The following is a 12,279-nucleotide window of genomic DNA, read 5'->3' as shown; positions in this document are numbered from 1 at the left end:
GTGCTATCCTTGGGTTTTCTCTGGAGGAGTGGGTTTGGCCCCAAAGGGGGGTACTGATGGGAGGGTCCGCTAGATGCCCCTGTGCCCCAGAGCTCACCCGGCGCAGGGGGTGCTGGGAGCTGGTAGGAAAGAGGAAGTGGCAGCCAAGAGGCCCTGGTGGGGCTGAGGTTCAGGAAGAGGGCGGGGCCCTCAGCCTGGACCCAGGATGGCGGAGGCCAGTGCCCCGGAGCCGGAGCCGGAGCTGGAGGTGGGGTCTTGGGTTCCTGTGGGGCAAGCAGAAGGAGACCCTAAGTAGCATAGGCCAGAGGCCCTGTCCTGGGTAACTGTCAGTTTGGGACGATGAGAGATGATGAGCTGCTGGCCTCACATTTCTCTAGAGGATGAAACTATCTGGGTCCTTTGGGGCTCCCAGGCTGGGGAGATAGAGGAGGAAGGAGACGGGGCTTTGCTTTTTAGGGTCCCAGAGGGAAGATGAGGCCTTCCCCCAGGAACTTGTGGTTTGGGGTACAGCAGAAAGAACTCAAGGTTTGCCTGTGAGATCTGTAGTTTGGAGTGCAGCTGAGGGAAGATGGCCTCTGTCCTTGTGATGGCACAGTTTAAGGGTACACCAGAGGAAGATAGAAAGTATCCTTGGACCTCCTATGTTTTAGAGGGTAGCAGAAGAAAAGGAGTCCTCCCTTGGGGCTCTGCTCGTTTGGGGAGCAGCAGAAGGGAGACAACCTGTTCTCAGAAATCCCCAGTGTGTGGGATACTGTGGTGGGGCTACAAGGGCCTGCCCTCCAAAATCCCACTACATAAGGGACAGGAAAAGGGAGACAGGGTTATGCCTGTTGAGTCCTCTAGCCTGAGGGGCCAGGAAAGAAAGAAGGCCCTGACCTTGGGACCTCCCAGTTTTGGGGATCAGAAGAGTAGAGCAGGCTCTGTCTTGGGAGCTCCAGTCTGGGTGGAAGCTGTGCAGTCTGTAGGAGTCCCCTGAACCTATCTATTCCTCACAGAGTGAGCCACGCAGCTGGTCCCTGCTGGAGCAGCTGGGCCTGGCAGGGGCAGACCTGGCAGCCCCTGGGGTCCAGCAGCAACTGGAGCTAGAGCGGGAGCGGCTGCGGCGGGAGATCCGCAAAGAGCTAAAGCTGAAGGAGGGCGCTGAGAACCTGCGGCGGGCCACCACTGACCTGGGCCGTAGCCTGGGCCCCGTGGAGCTGCTGCTGCGTGGCTCCTCGCGCCGCCTCGACCTGTTGCACCAGCAGCTGCAGGAGCTGCATGCCCACGTGGTGCTGCCTGACCCCGCCGCCACCCAGGGTGAGCTGGGCCCCCCTCCAGGGTGCGAGATTCCAGGGGTTCCACTGTCCAAGGTCTCACCCTGGCCTCCAGGGAATAAAGACACCAAGACCCACAGAGCCACCAACACCCAGAGAAGTGCACACATAGTTACACCAATACCCAGACAGCACCCAAAATATTCAGAGAAACACACAGTCACGCTACCACCTGGATAATACTCCAGATGCACACGTTGTCACACTACCTAAAGATACAGCCACTCCAGGACCCAGACAACACCTAAAATGTACACTCCATGATAATACTTGGAGACACAGCCACACCAACACTCAGACAGCACCCAAAATGAGCACACTGTCACACAAATACCCAAAGACCATCTTACAAATACCCAAACCTCATACACCAACACTTAAATGGTACCCAAAGACTCTTTTTTAATTTCTAAACATTTTGTCTGTTTTAAAATTTTTTTTAATTATGATAAAAACTACACATAACATAAAATATACTTTTTTTTTTACAGAATAGGGTCTTGCTATATTGCCCAAGCTGGAGTGCAGTAACTGTTCACAGGCATGATTATTGTATACTACTGCCTCAAACTCCTGGGCCCAAGTGATCCTCCCATCTCTGTTTCCTGAGTAGCTGTGACTACAGGCATGTACCACCATGCCTGACTATATTTATGATTTTTAAGTGTGCAGTTCTATAGTGTTAAGTATATTCACATTGTTGTGCAACAGATTTCTAAAACTTTCTTGTCTTGCAACCAAAGACTTATATACAGTTGTGCCAATACCTGGACAACAATGCAAGACTTACATACTGTCCCATGAATACCCAGAGAAACACATATAGACCACCAACACACAGACAATAGCCCCTTTTGCAAGCAGTCACACCCAGCCCCAGATACACAGTCATACACACACAGCCACCTACAGACACCTGTGAGTTGTACTCAAAATTGGACAAGTCCTAAAGATGCAACAACACTTACACCAACACCCAGCCCTTCTAGACATAAGCATGTCAACATCTGGAGACCAACACTGTCACATCAACACTCAAGGACAGAGTTCAGCCAAAATTTAGAATCTCACAGTTGTTTCAGCACTTAGGCCCCCCACAATCATACTGTTCTCTAGAGACTCATGCAGACACATGCATCTGGCTGTACCAACAGCCACACACTCAAACACAATCATACCAACACCTGGAGATATGAACTCACAGTTGTACCAACAGCCAGAAATGTATGCAGACTGGAACTCCAATACCCAGAATCTCAGTCATTGTAACACCTGGTGTTTTACATAGTTACACCCTGCAGTTCACAGATGGAACTGCTCCCACACCCGTGGGCTCACGCACAGTCGTGTAAGTAGTTGGCACTCTCCCACACACTGTCACACTGGTACCAAGGACACACACACACCTGGACGCTTGCCTGTGCTCATTCATCTTGGGTCCTTTCCCAGCCCTGAGCGGTTTTCCTGGGAGGGTGACGTGGATACACCCACCTGGCCCTGGTATCTCCACCTTCCTGTCTGTTGGCACCCAGCTTCCCGTATGTCCTGGGGGTAATTGGACAGACTGAGGTGATGACCATGGTGATTCTCTCCCACTTGTCCCCTCCAGATGCCCTCTACTCCCCGGGTGCAGGCGGACCTGCCTGCTCGGCCACCAACCTGAGTCGTGTGGCGGGTCTGGAGAAGCAGCTGGCCATTGAGCTGAAGGTGAAGCAGGGGGCAGAGAACATGATCCAGACCTACAGCAACGGGAGCACCAAGGTGGGGCAACGTCATATGCATTCAGCTGTACATGCACACACCCAGTGCATGTGCACACACACCCAGGTGCATGGCCACCCACACGCCCAGTCATTGTATGTGTACACACCCATCCACAGTGTCACACCTGCCTTTAAATATGTGCACACACCCCACATGTATACCCCTGAATGTGTACACATACCTGCACATGTACACATATGTGCACACGCCCCCAGCCCCCAGCATGTGTATAAATACCCCATGCATGTGCACACACTTGCACATACACCCACAGTACACATGAACAAGTACACACCTACTTGAGTGTACTCACCCACCCGGCTGCAGATGCGTGCATACACCTATAAGCAGATCACAGGCTGGGGGGTCAGGGTGCTGCCTGCAACTTCTCCAATGGAAGATTGGGACCTTCTAGGCTATGGAGAGAGAGACTGGTAGGTGACTTGGTGGCAGGTCTGGGGCATAGGCAGCTCTTGGGGGCATATGGGAAACAAGCTGATTGTGGGTGGTATCTACATGTTCCTGTGAGTGCACACAAATGCAAATGCCACACAGGAGGGAGACCACACAGATTATTATTACTTTTTTACCTTTTGTTGAGGGGTAGTGTACATATACGTAAATACAGAAAATCTAGTGCACAGCTGAATGAATTTTTACCTGTGTGTGCATCACCCATATCAAGATACAGAACATTTCCAGTCTCGCAGAAAGTTCCTTCATACTTCCTTTAGTTGATACCCAGACTTCTGGGTGTTGGGGATTACAGATTTGCTTTACCTGGTTTTCAGCTTCATGCAGATAGGGTCTCAGGGTTCTTCTCTCCATTCTGATGTGTACATTTGTTTTTCTGAGAATGCCACAGCTCTCAGCTTCTGTGACTTCAGCTGTGCACTCTTGGGGTCTAGATGGTTCAGCTCTGTGATAAGGTGAGGACTCTGGCCTCAAGAACACTGTATCTTAGGTCTTGCCACCTTAGATGTGCTATCGTGTGCCTGGTGTGTAATAGGTGCTAATAAACATGTTTTCTGAAGAAATAAAAATACACCCTATATCTGATTAGATGTTTCTCAACCTTTTCTTCATTTTTGTTCCCCTAAGGAACCTTTTAAGACATTTTTTCTAATCACTCAACATGGTAAATGCCCATAACATGCAATTACTTTAACCACGAAGTATGTTCAGTGTTGTACCTCCATCTAATTTCAGAACATTTCATCACCCCAAAGGGAAACTACATTCCCATTAGCAGTCACTCCCCATTCTCCCTCCCCCATCAATACTAATCTGCTTTCTCTCTTTATGGATTTACCTATTCTGGGCATTTTACATAAATAGATATGGTCTTTTGGATCTGGCTTCTTTCACTCAGCATAATATTTAAGAGGTTCATTGACATTGTAGGAGATACATACAAGTACTTCATTCCATTTTATGGCTGAATAATATCCTATTATATGGATATGCCATGTTTTCTTTATCCATTTATAGGATGATGGACATTTGGGTTGTTTTCACCTTTTGGCTATTGTGACTAGTTCCACTGTGAACATCTGTGTATAAGTATTTGAAAACCATCCTATGAAATTTTAAAATACAGATCAATCATATATCTCTGCATATCTCTTGCATTATATACAAGAGTAAGAGTATTTTGCCCCCCAAGAATGAATTTCTTCCCCTGGTGGTGAAACTGCCCCACTGAACATAAATGGAGTAGATACAAATGTCTTGCAATCTTTTATTCGAACGTTAACACAGCAAAAAGTGGATGGGAAAATCCACAACTGATTTTAGGCCCTTGTAGACATATAGGTTTGTGGGCAGTACCCAGATGTGGTCATACTTTGAATCCTTACCTAATCACCCAGTCATCCTCAGAGGCTCACCCACCATGGGGACCTCTCACCCATGTGCACACCATTCTAATGCTAATGTGGGTGTGGCACCTGCTGGCTCTCTGAACACTGCACAGATTAGCCATTCCAGGGGGGCTGATGATATTAGTACTAAATTGAGCCACAGAGTGGTTGAGTGGCTTGCTTGAGGTTGTACAGCCATTATGTGGCAGAGCCATGATTTGGACCCCAACGACTCCATCACTGTACTCAGGAATGCAGAGAAGAACCCTAAGGCAGACAAACACACAAAGACTCTGTCCCACAGTTACCCAGGACCTGCATAGTGTGGTCAGCAGGGCCTGTGGCCAGACCCCGGCTTCCCAGACTTTTTCTAACAGCCTGTCTCTGCCTCTAGGATCGGAAGTTGCTGCTGACAGCCCAGCAGATGCTGCAGGACAGTAAGACAAAGATTGACATCATCCGCATGCAGCTCCGTCGTGCACTGCAGGCTGGTCAGCTGGAGAGCCAGGCAGCCCTAGATGAGGCCCAAGGTGAGTACCTCACCCTGAGACAGCCTAGCTTGCATCCTGCCTTGCCAGGCTGAGTTTCTTTCCTCCTGTAAATTGTCCCTTTCTAGGGCAGGCAAATGAGTACGGTGACTCACTATGTAACTAAAACCCATTTATGATCCTCCCTGGGACTCAGTTTCCCATTTGTCCTAGCCAAAGTTTGGACTAGAGCAAGTGTTTATGAACTCACAGCTGTCAGGTCACATTCACCTGCTGTCTTTTTTTGTAAAGTTTTATTGGCACATTGCCACACCCATTCATTTACTATGGTCAATGACTGCTTTTATAGTACAATAGCGAGCTGAGTAGTGGCAGCAGAGCCTGTGTGGGGCAAAAAGTTAAACATATTTACTGTCTTGAGTCAGACACAGTGGAGCAAGCCTGTAGTCCCAGCTACTCAGGAGGCTGAGGCAGGAGAATCCCTTGAACCTTGGATTTTGAGGCTATAGTGAGCTGTGACTTCTGCCACTGCACTGTAACCTGGGCTTATAGAGTAAGACCCTGTCTCTTAAAAAAAGAAAAGAGGGGCTGGGCACAGTGGCCTGTAATCCTAGCACTCTGGGAGGCCAAGGCAGGTGGATTGCCTGAGCTCAGAAGTTTGAGACCAGCCTGAGTCAGAACAAGGCCCTGTCTCTAAAAAAAAAGTCGGGGGTTGTGGCAGGAGCCTGTAGTCCCTGCTACTTGGGAGGCTGAGGCAAGACAATCACTTAAGCCCAAGAGTTTGAGGTTGCTATGAGCTGTGATGCTACAGCACTCTACTTAAGGTGACAAAGTGAAATTCTGTCTCAAATAAATAAGTAAATAAATAAACACATAAATGAAAAAGAAAATATTTACTTTCTGACTTTTTACAGAAAATGATAAAAACGTAGGGACTGGGCGACCCCTGTGGCTCAGTGAGTAGGGCGCTGGCCCCATATACCGAGGGTGGCGGGTTCAAACCGACCCGGCCAAATTGCAACAAAAAAAATAGCCGGGTGTTGTGGCGGGCACCTGTGGTCCTAGCTACTTGGGAGGCTGAGGCAAGAGAATTGCCTAAGCCCGAGGGCTAGAGGTTGATGCGAGATGTGACGTTACAGCACTCTACTGAGGGTGACAAAGTGAGACTCTGTCTCTAAAAAAAAAATGTAGGGACTTCTGGACTAGATGGTTGCCTTATCACTTTGGCCTTTGGCCTTTGTGTGTGCAGAACAGTGGGTGTCCCTGGTGTGTATGTATATGTGTTTCTCTGTTTACATATGTGTGTATGAATGAGTAGGAAAGTCTCAGAAACTGAACATGTTGGGATTGTCAATCTGAATTTGTGACACGGTTGTGGAGCATTGTGTGCAGTACTGTCTGTGTCCAAATTACCCATGTGTGTCAATATTAATGTGACTTTGGCTTGACGCCTGTGGCACAGTGGTTACCATGCCAGCCACATACACTGAAGATGGCGGGTTCGAACCCAACCCTGGCCAGCTCAACAACTGCAACAAAAAAATAGCTGGGTGTTGTGATGGGCACCTGTAGTGTGGAGGCTGAGGCAAGAGAATCTCTTAAGCCCAAGAGCTTGAGGTTGTTGTGAGCTGTGATGTCATCGCACTCTACTGAGGGTGACATAGTGAGACTGAAAAAAAAAAAAAATTAATGTGACTTCGACAGTGGAGACCAGGAGTTGTATGCATGCCCTAATTTTTTTTTTTTTAAGAGACAGAGTCTTGCCTCAGCCTCCCAAATAACTGGTACTACAGGCACCCGCCACAACACCCATCTATTTTTTATTGCAGGTTGGCCAGGGCCACGTTTGAATCCCCTACCCTCAGTATATGGGGCCAGTGCCCTACTCACTGAGCCACAGGCGCTGCCCTGTTCATGCCCTAATGATACAGTTTGTATGTCACTGTGAGAAGTAGTTGAGGGTGAGTTGTTCTTGAGGCTTGTAACTTGGAGGATAATGTTTGTGTCTTGGGGTGTGTATCAGGAAAGCAATCTGTGTGATGTGTGTCTGTACCATGGATGCCCAATTGGGCTACTCGGTGACTATATGTGATAGTATGATCATGATCAGATCGCGTCATCTCTGGGTATTGTTGTAACCATGGGTGAGTGGGTGTCTTTATCCCTAAAAGTATCCATATAGTGTGACAGCAGGCCTACGGGTGAGTGTGACTGTGCCGTGGTGTTGAATATCCAGGTTGTCCCTGTAACTTTGTGTCTGCATTATTGGTATTGAGGTGAATGCTATACATGTGTGGATACAGTGTGCCTCTCTGTGACTAAGTTCCAGGGTCTGAGTAGGGGTTATTATACAAAATAGTAAGACTGTTCCAGGAACCTACAGCCATAGCTATGATTTATGGGTAACAAATTTCCTACACCTGTGTGACAATGTGTCTTTGTGCCTCTCTCTGTGCCCTTGGGTGGCTGTGTCCTGTATTGGTCTGTGGTTATAGCCCTCTGACTCACACTGAGTGGGACACCCAGTCTTTTCCCCTATGACATTGGGTCTCTGTGCCTGTGAATATCAGTGATGCTGCCCTGCCTGTGTGACAATGTGCTGACATTTCTACACCTGCCCCTGCGCCTTATAGTATGGTAGTGTGATTATATTCTTATGGCTCCCTGGGCTGGAGTTAGAACCCTGGGACTTTTGCCTCAGTATGGTTATATCCATTTTCTTGACCCTGTGCTTGGGATAATGGCATTCATGTCTTGTGACTGACCATGTCCCTCTGTTCCTGCAGTGGTATCCTGTGCATGAGGTAACAAGGCTGTGTCTGTCTGACAACAAAGACTAACCCATGTGACAATGTCCCTGTGTGGCAGTGTAATTACATCTTTGTGACAGTGTTTCTCTGCCTGCAGGTGACAGTGTGCCTACACTGGTGACAAAGTGATAATGTCATTGCATCCCTGTGGGCAATAGTGTAGCAATGTCTGTGCAACAGTATCTTAGTCTGCTCAGAGTTCTGTAACAAAGTCCCATAGAATGAATGGCTTAGACAATAGACAATTTATTTTCTAACAGTTCTGTAGGCTGGCAGTCCTAGGTCAAGGTAGCAGCTCAGTCAGTTCCTGGTGAGGGCTTTCCTCCTGATTTGTAGACAGTAACCTTCTTGCTACATCTTCACATGGTAGGGAGAGAGCTCTGGTGTTTCTTCCTCTTCTTTTCTTTTGAGACAGCTTTGCACTGTTGTTTAGGCTGGAGTGTAGTGGCACAATCATAGCTCCCTGTGACCCTAGACTCCTTGGTTCAAATGCTTCTCCTACCTCAGCCTCCTGAGTATCTGGGGACTACAGGTATTTACCACCACACCTGGGTAATTAAAAAAATTTTTTTTTTGTAGAGATGGGACTCAGTATGTTGCTCAGGTTGGTCTTGAACTGATTTCCCAAAGTGATGGTATTACAGGCATGAGCCACAGCACCTGGCCTCTTCCTCTTCTAATCCCATCATGAGGCCATCCCCCAATGACCTTATTTAACCACAGTCACCTCCCAAAAGCCTCATCTCCAAATACCATTACATTGGGGATTAAAGGCTTCAACAAATGAATTTGGGGGACACACATCATTCTTTCTCTAATAGTATCCCTTGGCTAACATCATCTGTGTGGCAGTGTGATTGTATCTCTGTGGTTGTCCCAATGTCCGTGGGTGTCATTGTGCCTGGTGGACAATGTAACTGCACAATGGTGATGGTTCAGTAGGAAATGAAGTGTGTCAACACGTGTATTACGGTATAATTTATGTCCTTGTGGGCTGCTGTTCTTGGGTGAAAAACATGATGGTGTCTGGGTGACAGTGATTGAATCTAGATAATGTGACTGTCCCTGTGGGTGACAATGCGCCTTAGTCTGTCCCTGTGCTAATCCCTGTAGATGAAGAGGGACCATGACAAAGTGTCTGTCATTAAGCCTGGGTTGACAATGTGCCTTTATAGCATTGCTCTGACAATCCCTGCATAAGAAGTTCACTGTCCTTGGATGATGGGTGACGGTATCACTATGTCTACTCCTTGGGGTGGAAGCATGATGATGCATCATGGTGATGGCATGTCTATGGCGAGTGCCTGTTTCTGCAGATGGCCATGTGTCTGGAACCAGGTTGGTGAAAGGCAGGGATGTAGGCTAATTTCAGTGCCCTGTATTCTATGCTCATAGGAGGTCCGGACCTAGGGGCTGTGGAGCTGCGCATCGAGGAGCTGCGTCACCACTTCCGCGTGGAGCACGCGGTGGCTGAAGGCGCCAAGAACGTGCTGCGCCTGCTCAGTGCGGCCAAGGCTCCTGACCGCAAGGCAGTAGGCGAGGTGAGGGGCGGGGCCTTGCTGGGAGGAGGAGCTTTAGTGAGGGGCAGTATCTCCTGAAGGGTGGAGCCTTGACGGACGGGGTGGAGCTTTGACTAGGGGCATTGTCTCAGCGGGGCTGGGCCACTGTCAGGATCCTGGCCTTGGTAGGGTGATACTTTAGCAGGGAACCTGGCCTCAACTACCATGAGGGAAGAGGCGTCAATGAGGGGGCAGGGTCTCAGCTGGTCCTTGGCGATGGGTGGGGCCTCAAAAAGGGGCGGAGCCTAGTTTTCTGGACAGCCGGGGAAGGGTCCTAATTGGTTTGAGGTTTATGCTAGCGGGGGTTGAAGAGCCCAAGACAGGACATAGCCTGGGGGTGGGGAGGAGCAAGCTGAGTCCCGCCCTCAGCTCCCCACTTGTCACTGCAGGCACAGGAGAAATTGACAGAGTCCAACCAGAAACTGGGGCTACTGAGGGAGGCCCTGGAGCGGAGGCTCGGGGAGTTGCCTGCTGACCACCCCAAGGGGCGGCTGCTGCGTGAAGAGCTTGCTGCAGCCTCGTCTGCCGCCTTCAGTGCCCGCCTTGCGGGGCCTTTCCCCGCCACGCACTACAGCACCTTGTGCAAGCCCGCACCGCTCACAGGTGGGCCTTGGTCCTGTCCCTCCCCTGCAGCCCTGAGACGCCTGACCCAGACCTTCACTCTCTCCAACCCTGGTCCCCCATTCCACTGTGCCCTCTCCTCTCTGCTAGACACCCTGATGCGCGCCAGACTTCTGGCCCACTTAGCTCACTGATAGCTAGGCTCTTGTCCCCATCTAACTGGTCCTGTTTTCGAGCCATAGTGGCCCAACCCCACCTCACTCTCTGAACCTGGATCCAGATCCTGACTATGCCCTACTCAGGCAAGCCAGCTCTCCCCACCTTCCTTAGGGCCCTCAGTTCCTACCCCTCCAGATAACGCCCCCTCAGACACCCAGCCTATCTCAGACCTCAGATCTCAGCCTACCAAATCCTACCCTGAATTCCCTAGTACTACTTTGTTGTTCTTGCCTGGCCCTCTGGCCTTTGCTCTGAACCTCTCTTCTGTCTCTAAACCCCAGCATCCTGAGCCTCTCCCTGCCAACCTATCCCACCCACCCTAAACCATTTGTCTCATATTCTCATATCCAAGCACAGACATTCCTGCCTCAGACCCCCTGCCCAACCCTGGCTGTCCCTCCTTGGCTCCCACTTTGTACTATGGCTGCTTCTGGATGTGTTTTTACCTACAACTCTTCCCCCCCCCGTGCCCCCTCACCCCCAATCTCCCCATTCCTTTTTTTTTAAATTAAATCATAACTGTATACATTAATACATTTATGAGGTATAGTGCGCTGATTTTATATACAATTTGGAATGCTTACATCAAACTGGTCAGCATAGCCTTACCTTCACTTCACTTACTTAATTGTTTCTCTTGAACTTTTAATAGATTCGACATGTACCCTTGCAATATGTGCAATAGATGAGATCCCACCAATTGTCCTCCCTCCACCCAGCCTCCCTCCTCCCCTCCCCTCACTCTCCTTTTCCCTCCTTCCTTCTGGGCTATAGTTCTGTTTTATCATTGGTATGTGGCCCCATGGTGAACTTTCCTCTCCTGCAGGCACCCTGGAAGTTCGTGTGATGGGTTGCAGGGACCTTCCAGAGACCATCTCCTGGAACCCTTCACCTTCAGTCAGTGGACCTGGAACCCCAGACAGCCGAACCCCCTTTTTGAGCCGCCCAGCCCGGGGCCTTTACAGCCGAAGCGGAAGCCTCAGCGGCCGGAGCAGCCTCAAAGCAGAAGTGGAGAACACCAGTGAGTGGGCATTGTGCACCCTGAGAGGTGGAGTGGGGTGGGGTGGGGGCCCTGGGATGCCTCATATTTTTAACACTTTAAAAAACAAATACATCATGCTCATTAGGAGAACTGCTATTAAAAAAACCCCAAATAAAACATAAAATAACAAATGTTGGTGAGGATGTGGAAAAATTGGAACCTTTGTGCATTGTTGGTGAGAATGTGAAATGGTGTAGTCCCTGTGGAAAGCATTATGGTAATTCCTCAAAAATGTAATCCAGTAACGCCACTTCTGGGCATATACCCAAAAGAATTAAAAACAGAGTCTTAGCCATTCCACAGCATAGGCGTATTTCAAAACAACATGTTGTTTTGTTGTGCTGTATGTAACATGTATATGTAATTTTTATTTGTCAATTTAAAAATAGTGATAGAAAAATAATTTTAAGAATAAGAGCAGAGGCTCAGCACCCGTAGCACAGTGGTTATGGTGCTGGCCACATGCACTAAGGGTGGCAGGTTCAAACCCGGCCTGGGGCAGCTAAACAGCAACTGCAACAAATAATAGCTGGGTGTTGTGGCAAGTGCCTGTAGTCCCAGCTACTTGGGAGGCTGAGGCAAGAGAATTGCTTAAGCCCAGGAGTTTGAGGTTGTTTTTTTTTTTTTTTTTAAACATTAATTTTATTTTTTATTTTATTTT

The 12,279-nt window shown here is 48.9% G+C and overlaps 1 protein-coding gene across 3 annotated transcripts in view; it reads left to right on the top strand.

Annotated features, from left to right (window-relative positions):
• Positions 1-12,279, top strand: part of PKN1 (protein kinase N1) — a 30,576-nt gene that overhangs the window by 4,567 nt on the left and 13,730 nt on the right. For 2 of the 3 annotated variants that reach the window (XM_003797890.3, XM_023518006.1), the window contains exons 2-7: positions 996-1,296; positions 2,923-3,074; positions 5,334-5,469; positions 9,633-9,778; positions 10,186-10,399; positions 11,403-11,597. In XM_003797890.3, the coding sequence (XP_003797938.1) occupies positions 996-1,296; positions 2,923-3,074; positions 5,334-5,469; positions 9,633-9,778; positions 10,186-10,399; positions 11,403-11,597 (1,144 nt within the window). Of the gene's footprint in view, positions 1-52; positions 248-995; positions 1,297-2,922; positions 3,075-5,333; positions 5,470-9,632; positions 9,779-10,185; positions 10,400-11,402; positions 11,598-12,279 lie in introns of those variants that run through there. The other variant, XM_023518007.1, reaches the window with a different exon arrangement.

The sequence above is a fragment of the Otolemur garnettii genome, unplaced genomic scaffold, assembly GCF_000181295.1.
Source record: "Otolemur garnettii isolate 467f Iridium unplaced genomic scaffold, OtoGar3 scaffold00127, whole genome shotgun sequence".
Taxonomy (NCBI): domain Eukaryota; kingdom Metazoa; phylum Chordata; class Mammalia; order Primates; family Galagidae; genus Otolemur; species Otolemur garnettii.
This window is presented reverse-complemented; position numbering and strand designations above follow the sequence as displayed.